We start from the raw sequence: 17,232 nt of genomic DNA on the forward strand, positions 1-17,232 counted from the left end.
GCTTTCTTGTGTTAAGTGAGTTTATTCATTATTCAAGGTGAGAAGAGTTAGTAATGCAACACATCCACGTGTCCAAAAGCATCTACATTAGGAAAACATACAGGTCTACAGAACAATTCAGAATCATTCATGGAGAGTGGAGTGTTGCATGATAGAGCTGTTGCAGTGGAGTTGGTCAGGTTCATGATCCTGAGTTTTGCAGGTTGGTTGATAGTCTGCAGTTCTGATTTCATTTGATTGTGGTTGAATTCCAGCATTCAGGGTATGAAAGTGTCTTTTTAGTTCCTTGTTGTCTGGCTGCTGACAAGCTGGCTTCCAGAACTCAAGTGAGCTTGAAAATATGTCTGAAGTTTGGAATATAACCCGCATGGGGTGACTGGCTGTTGAATAGGGAGTCATTATCCTGTTGTTATCTTTGTAGTTATTAGATCACAATCCACCCCTTAGAAGGTCTGTTGTTTCAAGTTTCCTTTGTATCTCTGGGTATGACATTCTGAGAGTCCCACTCCAGGCAGCCACTTAACTTATATCTGCAGCTCTGACAGCCTCTCAAAAAAAAATCACACATCTTGGAATTAGAAGTTAAAAATAGCTACTGTAGCCACAGTGGTACAGGATTTATCGCATGTTCAATTTTCCTTTATCTTGGCAGGTTCTGCAAAGCCTTGCTACATCCTTGTTGAGCTGTGGCCAGTGAAAGTGCTGGCTGATGTGGCCACAGCTTTTGTGAGACTAATATTCCCAGTTGTCAGAATCCCGTGAGTTAGCTGCAATATTTCCATACGGTGACTGGGCAGCACTATTACCCTGTTGGATCTTTGACCGCTCCTCGTTTGCAGATCTGTGGTGGGGTGTGGGGATGTGGTCTTCCCTATTTCCTCATCAGGAACTCTATCTTTAATATCATAACTTTCAGAGACTGTGTCTGCCTAAGTTTCAGTGTGAGCTACTGTATTTAACAATGGGTCAGTTTGTTGGGCTGCTATCTGGGAAGACTTATTTATTGCCTCTTTGGGACTTACTAGGCACCCAAATAATCAGATTGGAGGGTCTAGTGTTTGCAGTCCTGCTGGAGCTTCCACTGGGTGAGTTTGTATGGCCATGGTCTGGGTGACCATACAGGAAGGATAATGCCAAGGCACTTTCTCCTACAATTGATTGCTCTCCTTGACCTCCATAGGCGACCCACAGACCACTTGGAATGCTATTATCTTTGATTCCACAAGGTCATTGCTGAGGAGCAGTTTGACCCCATCCGCAGGTAAGCCAAATATGACTCCTATGGTCCCTGGTCTTGACAAGTTGGGTAAATTGGCCATGCTAAATTGCCCATAGTCTTCAGAGATGTCTAGGCTAAGTGCATTAGTCAGGAGTAAATATAGGGTAGGGGAATGGGTCTGGGTGGGTTTTTTTTAATTTCAAAAATATACTTTATTCGTAAAATAATCATAAAATAATTTGATGGTCTGTACGTTTGGTCATGCCATACATATCTCAACATTTACATACACAATTCAGAATTATCATTGTTATATACAGGTCTGTGCATTTCTCACTCATTTGCCCATATATTGAGCTGAGGCGTCAGCAGAGCCCAAAACGACTATATGGGCCCCCTGTTCTTCTTTAGACAGGCAGATGTTAAATGGTGGTCTTTCCCCACTGCGCCTTGGCGGCAGCTGCTCCAAGCTTCAGCACGTCCCTCAACACGTAGTCCTGGACCTTGGAATGTGCCAGTCTGCAACACTCAGTCGGGGTCAACTCCTTCAGCTGGAAAATCAACAGGTTTCGGACCACCCAGAGAATGTCCTTCACCGAGTTGATGATCTCTCAGGCACAGTTGATGTTCATCTTAGTGTGCGTCCCGGGGAACAGGCCGTAGAGCACGGAGTCCCACGTCACGGCGCTGCTCGGGACGAACCTCGACAAACACCACTGCATTCCTCTCCAGACTTCCTCTGCATAGGCACATTCCATAAGGAGGTGTGTGACAGTCTCTTTCCCCCCCCCCCTTTCAGGAGTGCATTTACAGGGTTTCGTAGCCACCTATACCTGGAGTCATATTCGGCTGTGACCGCTTCCTCATTATATTATAAAATAACGTGAAAATTGTCTGCGGTACAAGGTTCTGACCCAGGGTCAATATAGCCTTCATTTCTTCAAGATGGCCAAAACAAACATTTCACACCAATGGACCCACTGCCCCACAGGGGATTTCAATAAAGACATGGATTGCTTTTACATTAAAACTTGAGAATGTTGAGATTCATCTGATCTCGGAGGCTTGATTTGAACTTTTGTTCCAAGATGGATGCTAGAACTTAAACTGTTTACATAGTCTTGTCAGTCTTTTTGACTTAAGAATGGAAACGTTGTTGAGGAGAAGACAGATTTCCGAGTTCCTGTGCACTGCTGAACAGCGGTCAGTCTCCCAACAGTGTCTATCTCACGCCCTACCAGCTGATGTGGCATCCTAATTTATATCACCATGTGTTTACAATACAGAGTATGTTTTTACAAGTTTAAAGGTAAGTAACTGCTAGCCTGGGGTTTACTGGTTAACAATATATAGTCATTTATTTTTGAAGTGATAATTCAGAAGTAAGTGTACAGTATTCAGAGGAACATATAGGTTGAAAAGGACAAATGAAGCTTTAATGTTTACTGAATTTTAAGAATTCAGTTAATTAGATGGTCTAACCTGCATTTGTATAGCACTCAAGTCTTTGCGTGCGGAGGGGAGGGGGATCCAAGATGATGGCGATCTAATAGATCTGCTGTGCTGGGCTCTGCACCAAAACCAAAGTAAAATGAGGCTTTCATCCCCGCTCCCCACCCTCCCGACTCATCCATGGGAAAAATTGATAAAGCAAAGCAATACAAAATAATTAGAATCTTTTAAATTATGATTCCAATGTTCTGGGAATGAGATGAAGACAAATAAAGGAAAGGGAACCAAAGGACTGCGGCAAGCAGGGCACTCCCCTACAGTGTCAGATGCATCCGCACCAGAATCTCGTCTCTGAGTTTGTAGAACTCAGAGAAAAAATCGAATTGGTGCTAGACCCGATCTCTGCCGTGCTGCAGAAGGAAGAGCAGGAGATCTGAACACTGGGTTGAGGCGGTTGAACAAAGGACTGCAGCGTTAGAGACCATGGCGGAGAATTCAGAGAGCGACTCTGGAGGGCGAAGGGCAAATAATCGAGCTCCTGGACCATGAAGAAGGCGAGAGCCTGGTCAGTTTCCTGGATCGGTGACTTCTGCAGCTTCTGGGGTTGGGAGTTGATTCGGGCCGGGTATGGGTGGAGCTGGCCCACTGGATTGCTATGCAATGTCCCTGCCTGCTCCTAGTGCAACTCCAGTGTTGTAAAGAGAAGCAACTGGTAATGGAAGCCTCCAGAAAGCTGGGAAAAGACTCTCAGGCTCTAGTGTACAAATGTTTGAAAATTGTTTTTTTCAAGTCTTCTGGGGATATAATTAAGAGGAAATCTGATGAAGTCAGGAAGAAGAGATTTGAATATCCAATAATCTCTGAGGTACCTGGCAGGACTGCGCTTCAACCATGGAGGGTCTATTTACAATTTTGATTCAGCAGAGAAAGCAAGGGATTTTTAGACTGTTTGAAATAAATGGTCTGGGTCAGGGGAAATAAAAGTTATAGACAATGGCATATCCTTTTCTTTTATGGTTGTTGGTCCTATAGGTCTGGCATTGCTTTGATGTCAAATTCTCTTTTTCAGTAATTTTTGTTATTTCTTTGTTTCTTCTGGGTGAGGGGTGGTTATTTCTTTTATCGAAGACAAATGAGGTTGATGCATGGAGGGGAAGGAGTGGGTGTCCATTTTTAACTCTCATATGTAAGTAATAGGTTTTCTTTGTTCCTGTAGTGCTTGGATTTGGGGTGCGGTCATACCTGGGAGGAACCAGGAAGCTTATAGAACATGGAACAGTACAGCACAGAACAGGCCCTTCGGCCCACAATGTTGTGCCGAACACTTATCCTAGCTTAAGCACCTAACCATGTACTTATCCAATTGCTGCTGAAAGGTCACCAATGATTCTGACTCTGCCACTCCCACAGGCAGCACATTCCATGACCCCCACCACTCTCTGGGTAAAGAATCTACCCCTGACAATCCCCTTTCCCTTCCACCCTTCACCTTAAATTTATGTCCCCTTGTAACACTCTGTTGTACCCAGGGAAAAAGTCTCTGACTGTCTACTCTATCTATTCCCCTGATCGTCTTATAAACCTCTATCAAGTCACCCCTCATCCTTCGCCGTTCCAATGAAAAAAGGCCTAGCACTCTCAACCTATCCTCATACGACCTATTCTCCATTCCAGACAACATCCTGGTAAATCTCCTCTGCATCCTCTCCAAAGCTTCCACATCTTTCCTAAAGTGAGGCGACCAGAACTGCACACAGTACTCCAAATGTGGCCTTACCAAGATCCTGTGAGGTGATGTTGCAGCTGTACGACTTGATTAGATTAGATTAGATTAGATTACTTACAGTGTGGAAACAGGCCCTTCGGCCCAACAAGTCCACGCCGACCCGCCGAAGTGCAACCCACCCATACCCCTACAAATACCCCTTACCTAACACTACGGGCAATTTAGCATGGCCAATTCACCTGACCCGCACATCTTTGGACTGTGGGAGGAAACCGGAGCACCCGGAGGAAACCCACGCAGACACGGGGAGAACGTGCAAACTCCACACAGTCAGTTGCCTGAGGCGGGAATTGAGCCCAGGTCCCTGGCACTGTGAGGCAGCAGTGCTAACCATTGTGCCACCGTGCCGCAAATTCTTGAATTCAATCCCTCTGCTAATGAACGCTAATACACCATAGGCCTTCTTATAAGCTCTACCACCTGAGTGGCAACTTTCGAAGAGCTATGAACATAGACCCCAAGATCCCTCTGCTCCTCCACCTTACCAAGAACCCTACCTGTATTCCGCATTCTTATTTGTCCTTCCAAAATCGACAACCTCACACTTGACAGGGTTGAATTCCATCTGCCACTCCTCAGCCCAGCTCTGCATCATATCTAAGTCCTTTTGCAGCTGACAACAGCCCTCCTCACTATCCACAACTCCACCAATCTTTGTATCATCTGCAAATTTACTGACCCACCCTTCGACTCCCTCTTCCAAGTCATTAATAAAAATTACAAACAGCAGAGGACCCAGAACTGATCCCTGCGGAGCTCCACTTGTAACTGGGCTCCAGGCTGAATATTTACCATCTACCACCACTCTCTGACTTCGACCGGTTAGCCAATTCTCTATCCAACTGGCCAGATTTCCCACTATCCCATGCCTCCTGCCTTTCCACATAAGCCTACCATGGGGAACCTTATCAAATGCCTTACTGAAATCCATGTACACTACATCCACTGCTCTACCCTCATCCACATGCTTGGTCACCTCCTCAAAGAATTCAATAAGACTTGTAAGGCAAGACCTACCCCTCACAAATCCATGCTGGCTGTCCCTAATCAAGCAGTGTCTTTCCAAATACTCATAAATCCTATCCCTCAGTACCCTTTCCATTACTTTGCCTACCATCGAAGTAAGACTAACTGTCCTGTAATTCCCGGGGTTATCCCTATTCCCTTTTTTTGAACAGGGGCACAACATTCGCCACTCTCCAGTCTCCTGGTACCACTCCCATTGACAGTGAAGACGAAAAGATCATTGCCAACGGCTCTGCAATTTCCTCTATTGCTTCCCACATAATCCTAGGATATATCCCGTCAGGCCCGGGGGACTTGTCTATCCTCAAGTTTTTCAAAATGCCCAACACATCTTCCTTCCTAACAAGTATCTCCTATAGTTTACCAGTCCGTTTCATACTCTCCTCTTCAACAATACAGTCCCTCTCATTTGTAAATACTGAAGAAAAGTACTCATTCAAGACCTCTCCTATCTTTTCCGACTCAATACACAATCTCCCACTGTCCTTGATCGGACCTACCCTCGTTCTCATCATTCTCATGTTTCTCACATTGGCATAAAAGGCCTTGGGGTTATCCTTGATCCCACCCGCCAAAGATTTTTCATGCTCTCGCTTTGCTCTCCTAATTCCTTTCTTCAGCTTCCTCCTGGCTATCCTGTATCCCTCCAACGCTCTGTCTGAACCTTGTTTCCTCAACCTTATGTAAGCCTCCTTCTTCCTCTTTACAAGACATTCAACCTCCCTCCTCAGCCAAGGTTCCCTCACACGACCATCTCTTTCCTGTCTGACAGGTACATACATATCAAGGACATGTCGCATCTGTTCCTTGAAAATGTTCCACATTTCTATGACATCCTTCCCTGACAGCCTATGCTCCCAACTTATGCTCCTCAGATCCTGTCTTGCAGCATTGCATTTACCCTTCCCCCAGTTGTAAAACCTACCCTGTTGCACGCACCTATCTCTCTCCATAACCAAAGTGAAAGTCAGAGAATTAATGCTCACCCACTAACAAGCCCATCACTTGTCCGGGTTCGTTACCAAGTACCAAATCCAATATGGCCTCCCCTCTGGTTGGACAATCTACATACTGAGTTAGAAAAGCTTCCTGGACACACTGCACAAACACCGCCCCATCCAATCTACTTGATCTAAAGAGCTTCCAATCAATATTTGGGAAGTTGAAATCGCCCATGACTACTAGCCTGTGGCTTCTGCACCTTTCCAAAATCTGTTTCCCAATCTGTTTCTCCACATCTCTGCTGCTATTGGGGGGCCTATAGTAAACACCCAACAAGGTGACTACTCCTTTCCTATTTCTGACTTCAGCCCATACTACCTCCAAAGGCAGATCCCCCTCAAACTGCCTTCTGTTATACCATTTCTAATTAGCAACGCCACACCCCCTCCTTTTTTACCACCCTCCCTAATCTTACTGAAACATCTGTAACCAGGAACCTCCAACAACCATTCCTGTCCCTCTTCTATCCACGTTTCCGTGATGGCCACAACATCGTAGACCCAGGTACTGATCCAAGCCTTAAGTTCACCCACCTTATTTCTGATACTCCTTGCGTTGACGAATACACACTTGAACCCATCTCTGTGTCCGCAAGTATTCCCTGTCAGTGCTACCTTCTCCACAGCCTCCCTACATTCTTGGACATCCTGAAAAACAGCTAACCTACTTGCTGGATGACAAGTCCGGATCCCATCCCCCTGCCAAATTAATTTAAGCCCCCCGAAGAGTGCTAGCAAACCTACCTCCCAGGATATTGGTGCCCTTCTGGTTCAGGTGGGACCGTTTGGGATGAGTCCCTTCCATGAGTGAGTGGGGAAATCTCTCGCAATTTTGTTGTTTATGTGTTTCTTTGTTTAATTTAAGAATAGTGGTTAGTTTTTTAGTTTTGATAGCGTCTGTACTGGTAGTTTTTAGATATTATAAATGTTGTGTTTTCTCCACTCAGCGCACCAGGAGTAAGCTTCTTCCACTCGGGGAGCCATGGGCTGCTCTAGGCGGTCACAGATGGTTTGGTTAGATGGTGCACTTGGAATATAAAAGGGAGCCATTTCCCGATCAAAAAAAAAGGTGCTCTCAAGCCTCAGAAAGGAAAGGGTTGGCTTCGCCCTGTTACAGGAAACACACTTGAATGACGAGGAACATTTGAAGTTACACCAGGGAGGATTTTGGTAGGTATTCTTCTCCTCTTTCAATTCTAAAAGCAGAGGAGTGGCCGTACTAATACAGAGGAATCTCCCATTCCAGATAATAGAAAAAATGAAGGATGAACATAAACAGTTCATCATCCTCAAGGTCTTAATACACAGGGACGATATGGCATTCTGAATGTCTATCGCACCCCTGCTGTACCCCCTTAAATTCTTAATTGACGTAGTCTCCAAATTAATGACTCTTGGGATATGTCGTACAATTACAGGAGGACACTTCAACTGTCTCATGGACCCTGAGGCTGACAGATGCCAAGAGGTCTCTCGGGTATCTCTCTGCAATCCAGACAGCTAGTGGACTTGTATGGGGTGTTGGGACTGGTGGACATGTGGAGATGTCTCCAACCCAATGGGAGGGATTTTCCATTTTACTCCAACCCACACAAGTGCCACATAAGAATTGATATGTTCTTTGTTTCATCGAGCTGTCTGGATTTGATGCTATCCTGCAGGATTGGGAGCATAGCTATTTTGGACCATGCGGCAGTGTACTTGCATGTTAAGATCATGGGAGTGGAATAGATATGTGGCACTGGTACATGGATCCATTTCTTTTGAATGATAGCAAATTTATAGAGTGCTTCACAAGGGAGTTTAGGGCCTACTGGGACTTTAACTCGGGTATGGCCAGTAACCCATCTGTGCTTTAGGAGACTGCCAAGGCCTATTTAAGGGGTTTATTTATTTCATACTCAGCAACCAGGAAAAGGCAGAGAGGAGAGCGGTAATTGTTGCTGGAGGCCGGGCTGAAAGCAGCCGAATCGGCATATTATGATAGACCAGCCATGGTTAAGTTACAGCAGGTCACAGCGCCCCAGGCTGCTCAGAATTCAGTATTTACCCAGGCAGCAAAGAGGGAGGTCTGTTTTGCAAAGCAAAGGTTATTCAAATATGGGGATAAGCTGTATCTGACTGGGCAGAAAATCACCCTGCATCCATCGCATCTATATGGAGAGAACTGGTACTATCATTCGCAAATCGAAAAAAGATCAATGCCATATTCAGGAAATTCTATGTAGGGTTATACCGGTCGCAGGGTTGTGAGGATGGAGTAGCAAGAATGGAATCCTTTTTTGAGAATCTGGACAGATTATACACAGAGAAGGACCATATTATTGCTCAGCCCTGTAAGTCTGACATGGAGAGAACAGTGCTCCGCTGTGCAGGCACTCTCTCTGTCAGTGCCATATCATCTACAGAGAGGGGACACCTGGGAAGATATGGAAAGACTCTAAGGAGTCTGGAACCATGAACTAGGAGTAGAAATTTTGTGTGAAACATGGGAGGATGTGTGGGAGAATGTGAAGAAAATCTCAATATGCAATAAAGCTCAGGCTATGCAATTGAAGATTCTTCACAGGGCTGATATGTCCCCAGAGTGATGAGCAAAGTTCAAGAAAGGAATATCTCCACAGTGCTCTAAATGTAACATACCCATTGGCTACGGATGTGTCATAAGATCTGTAGGTACTGGGGTCCCATAGAAAGTGAATTGGAGGGAATCCTCGGAATTGAAATTAGGGCGGATCCAATATCCCTTCTTACCGGACTGCTGAACCTGCCTTCACCAGATGAACATGGGAAGACATAATTCAACATTCTCATATATTGTGTAAGGAAGAACAATTTAATGAACCGGATCTCAGAAAACATCCCTAGATCTCATGGGATGGCCCTCCATCACTAGTCTACAAGTCCCTCAAGATTATCGTACAACTCTGATGCACCAGAAAACGAAACTACCTCATAAGATGTGGCGGTCCTTTTTTGAATTATATAGACTTGGAACTGTCAGCCATATTGACCAAAGCCTTTATATAGCCATGAAGGCTGGGTTTGGCGGTCTGGGGGCCTGGGGGGTGGAAGCTTAATAAGTACAGGTATAATAACCGATGCTCCCATGGACAGGAGCCTCGGTAGGGGTATGTCAAATGGTGTAATCTAACTGAAATTAAATTAACTTAATGCAAGGTGATTTTATCTAATTTGTTCTAATCTAAGTTGTTAGGTTAGTGTTGTACAATTTAAGTCAGTTTAGACTAATTTGCTAAGTACAGTCATTTATTGAATCTTTAAGTGAAAAGATTGTTTTGTACCTCTGTGATAGTTTTGGTTTATTCTGTAGAGTAGTGGTAGTTTATTGTTAATGTTATTGTAATATAAGATTGTTATACTACTTTTTGTATGTTTTTAATTTTGTCAAAAAACCCTTTTTCAATAAAAAGAAACATTGCGAATGTGGGAAATCATGTCTCTCAAACTTGATTGAGTTTTTTGAAGAAGTAACAAAGAGGATTGATGAGGGCAGAGCAGTAGATGTGATCTATCTGGACTTCAGTAAGGCGTTCAACAAGGTTCCCCATGGGAGACTGATTAGCAAGGTTGGATCTCACGGAATACAGGGAGAACTAGCCATTTGGATACAGAACTGGCTCAAAGGTAGAAGACAGAGGATGGTGGTGGAGGGTGTTTTTCAGATTGGAGGCCTGTGACCAGTGGAGTGCCACAAGGATTGGTGCTGGGTCCTCTGCTTTTCATCATTTATACAAACGATTTGGCTGTATGCATAAGACGTACAGTTAGTGAGTTTGCATATGACACCAAAATTGGAGGTGTAGTGGACAGCAAAAAGGTCACCTTAGATTACAATAGGATCTTGATCAGATGGGTCAATGGGCTGAGAAGTGGCAGATGCAGTTTAACCTAGACAAATGTGAGGTGCTGCATTTTGGGAAAATAAATCTTAGCAGGCCTTATACACTTAATGGTAAGTTTCTAGGGAATGTTGCTGAACAAAGAGACCTTGGAGTGCAGGTTCATAGCTTCTTGAAAGTGGAGTTGCAGGTAGATAGGATAGTGAAAAAGGCATTTGGTATGGTTTCCTTTATTAGTCAGAGTATTGAGTACACGAGTTGGGAGACCATGCTGTGGCTGTACAGGACATTGGTTAGGCCATTTTTGGAATATTGCGTGCAATTCTGATCTCCTTCCTATTGGAAGGATGTTTAGAAACTTGAAAGTGTTCAGAAAAGATTTACAAGGATCTTGCCAGGGTTGGAGGATTTGAGCTATAGGGAGAGGCTGAACAGGCTGGGGCTGTTTACCCTGGAGGGTTGAAGGCTGAAGGGAGACCTCATAGAGGTTTATAAAATCATGAGGGGCATGGATAGGGTAAATAGACAAGGTCTTATTCCTGGGGTCAGGGAGTACAGAACTAGAGGGCATAGGCTTAGGGTGAGAGGGGAAAGATATAAAAGAGACCTAAGGGGCAACGTTTTCACACAGAAGGTGGTACGTGTATGGAATGAGCTGCCAGAAGAAGTGGTGGAGGCTGGTACAATTGCAACATTTAAAAAGCATCTGGATGGGTATATGAATAGGAAGGGTTTGGAGGGATATGGGCCAGGTGCTGGTAAGTGGGACTAGATTGGGTTGGGGTATCTGGTCTGCATGGACGAGTTGGACGGAAGAGTTTGTTTCCGTGCTGTACATCTCTATGACCCTATGACTCTAAATGGGACTAGATTAGGTTAGAATATCTGATTGGCATCTAAGTTGAACCGCAGGGTCTGTTTCCATGCTCTACATCTCTCTGATTCTATATCTGTAAACGAAAGGATTAGGGTACACAGAGTTTTATCACCAATCAACATTGATCTCATTGAAGGGGGGAACACATCTGAGGAATTGCCTGACCCCTACTTCTGTTTTTATGTGTGCAATACCGGTTTGTGAATCATATATAAGGTTGATATGTACATTGTGGTAGAACCCACAATGTTCTTTATCACAAGGAACTCTTTCAGGCAACTTATTGACCTGATGTTCGGCTGCTACCTCCTGCTGCTCCATTATTGCAACCACACCATTCAAGGGAAGGTGACATACAATGAGGACTGTGACTCTCTAAGGAAGTTAGTGGAGAACAACGTTTTCATGTGCTTGGATATGGGGGCACGCTGTAGTATTCCCCAGAGAAATGTTGACCAGGGTCACATCAATCTGCTGCACCCTGCACGTTTCTAATTTCTAACAAGGTAGAAATCTTGAGAGATGAGCTAATTAGGTTAAATGGTGTAAAACAAAAAGAGCAATTGCTGGAGAGAAAGAGCAGGTCTGGCAGCATCTGTGCAGAGATCCAGTGACCATTCTTCAGAAATGTCAACTCTGCTTTCTCTCCACGGATGCTGCCAGACCTGAGTTTCACCAACAATTTCTGTTTGTTTTTATTTTGGATTTCAAGAATCTGTAGTTCTTTATTTGTTCTTTAGTTTCAGTGGTTTGCCTCAGTAGTCAGAGAATGGAACTGGACTAAGCCTACACAGGAGACAGCCACTAGATGGAAGAGCTGGTGTTGGACTTGGGTGGACAAAGTTTAAAAACTCAACACCAGGTTATAGTCCAACAGGTTTATTTGGAAGCACTAGCTTTCAGAGAATATGCTCATTCATCAGGTAGCTGTGGAGCAGGATCATAAGACACAGAATTTATCGCAAAAGAACAGTGTCATGCATGTAAAGGTTTCGTTCAATATATCTTATCAGTTGCATGTTAGTACTTACCTATAATTGTTTTATGTTTATTTTCAAAGCAAATGAATGGAAAGCATGACTCTTTATGAACAGCAGTGGTAAAATTTATTCAGAAATGTACATGTTCAAAAATGTACAAAAATATTCAATTTAAAACTTTGAAAGTGCAAACTTGAAACCTTCTCCCGTTAGTTAAAAATCCTCACTAAAGTGCATCCAACAAGCAACTATTCAGACAGCTTGAGTATAACAAATATGTTATTACAGAAAGATATTATAAATGTTCAAACAACTGTCTGTCAACAGGGTGAAGGTGAAGGAGGTAAGAGAGTTAATAACACTCCTCTTGACATTTTGATTGGTATTTGAAATCAATTTATTGAATGTAGTATTCAAATTAATTTGCACTTGCATTAGGATAAAAACCATTAATAAACCTAAATTGCACCTGGTATTTTTCACTAATTTTAAGTTTCATATTATTCTATTCAGTTTGGCTGGAACTTTGATCCAGGAATTTCAGTTTGGAAACAAAGAAGTGAAATTTTATGGAATTTACAGCACAGAAACAGGCCATTCAGCCCAACTGTACCAGTGTTATTGCTCCACATAAACCTCCTTCTAACCTTCTTCATCTAGCATTATCAGCATAACCATTTATTCCCTTCTCCCTCGTGTATTTAATCCACTGAATGCATTATTTATAAAGAGCAGATATCTCCACCCACTACCAAACACTAAATGTCTGTCACTTCAGGCTGAATGAGGCAAATGGTAACCAAGTGTCTGTGTCTCTCACTCAGAAACAGATGCGAAAGTAAATCACCTGCATGGAAGTTAAACGAAAAATCCAAAATCTGATCAGATTCATCACGCATTGTATGAAAAACTCAGGAAATAGCACCCAATTCACACAAAAGCTGCCTCTCAATGAGAGTTGTGCAAAAATATAACCCAGGTCCCTTCAAGGTAAGCAGGTCAGTGTCTTCATCAACTTTGCCCTTTGTCCCAATTCTCAAATTTGACTAAAGACTCTACAATTCGTGACCAAGGCAAAACTGAATTTTGTTGATGTCATTTGTGACTTTGTAAACATGCCCATCGTTACTTGTATACAAAAGTATACTTGCACTCTTTAGTTGTGCAACAAAGACAAGGCATTAAATTTTGAAGTTAGTTCCAGTTTGTCCCCAATCTGTGCAGATACATGCACACTGGACAAAAACATACAAGAGCACAAAGGGTTCGGGTTAATGTATATCCTTTTGATTTGCTCCCGGAGCCAGTAAAGAGCCCACACTTTGCGGAATTAAAATATTGTTCATCCTTGAAAGGATTTGGTTTCTAGTCATGTGGTGTCTGTTTCTTTGTGGTAAGATATTTCTCTGACAGGATAAATCTCCATGTTGCAAAGTGTAAAAACTCTGCATGTGATATATCCTTAAAATTCAGGGCTAGCACTCACAATCTGGGGGGTCGGATATTCAAGGATTCCGAATGCTCAATCAGAACACTGCACTCTAATTCAGGCCTCTCAAGCAGGTTTTTGGGTGCTAATGGTGCTTAATGTGTATTCAAAATTCTCTAATGGTAAATAAAGGCTGAAGTGCCACACAAATTCCTCAACTCAGAAATTGAAGCTGTTTTCACTGAAGGATGGAAACATGGGCTTAATTTCAACACATTGAGGTCACCTCTGGAATGGCTGAATAGTGAGATATAAAAGAATGTGGGGTTCCTGGGAATAGAGAGTTTTGCAGAGTTTCTTGATGGATTTTGCTGTATTTTGCAATAGTTTTGGTTTATATTACTTGCCTTTTAATGTAGAGCGGAGTGTTCTGCATAAGGCACATGTGCAAAATAATGGCATTTACAATGCAAAACAAGCTGCTCATAGAATTATATTTTTAAAAAAAGTCCCTGAGTGTACCTAGGCAGGAAACATTATAAGCATCAGATGATTCAACCTGTAAATGCCAGAAGATATTCTAGTCACAGTAAAATATATTCAACCTATGAAAACGATTACTTGATTAAAACTGAATTTTCATCTACCCGAAATTATCTAAGATACCCAAATATGACTTTAACCTGGACAATGTCAAGACTTAACATAATAACTTTGTGTCACAAATCCCCAATTATCTTCAATACAGTGACCAAGAATCACTGTGCCATGGACTGTCCACTAATCTCCACAACAATATTCACATGTCAGACTCCACCAAACCTACTCCATTATGAAACTGAGTGCAATAAGCCTTGTCATAACTGTGTCAGAAGAGACATTATAACTATTTCAACAGTTTCTCCGAGGCTCCCATGACCAAAATTCAGTTGGTACTATACCACATTGTATGCTGAATAGAACATCTGAAACAATTAGTAGATTTATAACAACAGACATACTCCCTCACCAAGCAATAAAATATATAGCTACATATACATTCACATATAGGTTCCTATGCATGAGAGGTACCTGTCATTAAAATGAGAAAATAATCAGAAGTGTCGCCAGGCGTGACAGCCCCAAAGGTCAGGATCTGAGGTGACTAAGTGATTCCAGATGAAAGTAACTCCATTACTTGAATAGAACAAGACTCCCAGCTTCCACAGGAAATTCCCATTTTCTCTATTTGAAAAGCTTCATCTTGGGCCTGTGGTCACGGTGATGGAACTGGAGGTCACTTTTGGGATCAAATTGTCACTTTCACTGTCACTGTCATTCTAATTAGGCCCAGGAGCAGGATCAGTACGGTTCTGTAAATAGATAAGAAAGTGAAGTTATTGGCAACTGCGTTTTGAGAAGAGAGAATAATTACCATCATGTTTAAACTTTACATCCTAAATTAAATATCTTTATAAATCTACAGTTTTGTCAATGACACAGCTTGAGCACAAAATCCGGATCAGCATAGCCCTACCGGATGAAACATTAATCCAAAGCCAGTCTGCCCTTTCACGTGGATGTAAAAGATCCCAACACCATTTGGAAGAAGAGCAGAGGGGTTCGCTGTAATTTGTTGTCCAGTGTTTATACCTCAACTCAAAATGGATCATCAATCATTGTCACATTGTTCTTTGTGGGGCTTGCTGTATGCTAATTGGTTGCTGCATTTCCTACAACAATGATGTAATGTTGTAATTCTGTTTCTCTTGTCGTATCGCTGAGTAATTTCAATATTTTCTGTTTGTATTTCTGATTGTTGGCATCTGTAGTACTTTATCATTGCATTGCTGACTCTTAATCAGTTAATTTTTCTCCACACGCTGATGAGCATGGTTGTGACATGGAGGGGTTCAGAAACACTACTTGCCTTGTATCTCTGTTCCACAAACATCAAACATTTCTTCCTGAGGTACATGCAATTCCTCTACAAATGATAATTGAGGAATTGAAGAATTCACTGACAGTTAGGGAACATTTCCTCTCTGGGCTACATCCACCACATCCAAGCCTTCCAACATTATTGTTGTCATAACTTGATCAACTTTGTTCTCTGCTCTGAAATTTCTTGGCTAAACCCAACGGCCTACTCCTCTGACACCTCAAACCCAATTCTTTGACAAAACTTTTGTTCTCCAATCTCAAAACAGTGCCCCTAGACAAACTATTCCAGCATAGCAACAACACTGGTACCTGTCAGACATTGTGGAAAATTGCCTAGGTAAGTCCTGTCCACAAAGAAAGTAGGACAAATCCAATTCAACCAACTACTGCCCACACCCTATATTTGATCATCAGCAAAGTGATAGAAGTACAACAGAATAGCATTTACTAGCACGCTTATGCTCAGCATGGATTGCTTGGTTCTTGACTTCGATCCAAATGTGGACAAAAGAGCTGAACCCAAGACGTCAGAGTGATTGCCCTTGACATGAAGGTCACATTTGAACAAGTATGGCATCAAGGAACCCTTGCAAAATTTGTGTATCAGAATCATGGGGAAATCTTCTCCATTGGCAACACTGGCAGGTTAATGACTGGGAACTCCACAGCAAGTAAATCATCTCCCTACTCCTCCACGTTTGTCTGCCATTGATAGACCATTTTGGGAATGTGATGGAGTACTCACCCACTTGCTTGACTGGCTCCAGTTCCAACAACACTCAAGAATATTAACAACATCTAGGACAAAGCAGCCCAACTGGTGGTAGCCCATCCACAAATGAAACATTCACTTCACCACCACCAAGAATGCATAGTGGAGGCAATATGTTCCATATACAAATTGCAATTTTCAAACCTGTAATGGCTTAATATGGAAGTTAAAGATAATATTAGATTGAAGGAAGAAGTTTATAATGTGGGCGGCACGGTGGCACAGTGGTTAGCACTGCTGCCTCACAGCGGCAGGGACCTGGGTTCAATTCCCACCTCAGGCGACTGACTGTGTGGAGTTTGCACGTTCTCCCCGTGTCTGCGTGGGTTTCCTCCGGGTGCTCCGGTTTCCTCCCACAGTCCAAAGATGTGCGGCTCAGGTGAATTGGCCATGCTAAATTGCCCATAGTGTTAGGTAAGAGGTATATGTAGGGGTATGGGTGGGGGTATGGGTGGGTTGCGCTTCGGTGGGTCGGTGTGGACTTGTTGGGCCGAAGGGCCTGTTTCCACACTGTAAGTAATCTAATAATAGTAAAGCTGAGGATCAGGATTGCAATGGAAACAAAGAAAAAACATTACCAAAGGTTGATGTAAGTGAAAAGGTTAGAGATTTAACAGAGAAAAAAAGATGGGACAGGAGGGAAACAGCTAAAGTAAACATTCATTCCATTTGAGACAAAAACAAGAAAAAAAATTATCATGAGGAATGAAGAAATGGCAGAGACATTCAATGATTGTTCCTATCTCTTTCCACTGTAGTAGATTTAATATACATATCAGAAGTGGAGGGTAATCAACAGACTGTGTGAAGGACTGAAGGTAAATAACTTTAACAGGGAGTAAAAAATAATTAAGGAGCTTAAGGGACTAAAATGCAAGGACTTGACACACTTTATACCCTAATG

General features: G+C 42.8%; 1 protein-coding gene across 1 annotated transcript in view; it reads right to left on the reverse strand.

Annotated features, from left to right (window-relative positions):
• Positions 1-14,366: 14,366 nt before the first annotated feature.
• The window catches only part of LOC132822847 (deoxynucleoside triphosphate triphosphohydrolase SAMHD1-like), a 65,300-nt gene continuing 62,434 nt past the window's right edge, over positions 14,367-17,232 (reverse strand). Inside the window, exon 14 of the mRNA XM_060836220.1 lies at positions 14,367-14,985. Coding sequence (XP_060692203.1) covers positions 14,953-14,985 — 33 coding nt within the window. The 3' untranslated portion in view covers positions 14,367-14,952. The remainder of the gene's footprint in view (positions 14,986-17,232) is intronic.

This window comes from Hemiscyllium ocellatum, chromosome 15 (genome assembly GCF_020745735.1).
Source record: "Hemiscyllium ocellatum isolate sHemOce1 chromosome 15, sHemOce1.pat.X.cur, whole genome shotgun sequence".
In the NCBI taxonomy this organism is placed as follows: Eukaryota; Metazoa; Chordata; class Chondrichthyes; order Orectolobiformes; family Hemiscylliidae; genus Hemiscyllium; species Hemiscyllium ocellatum.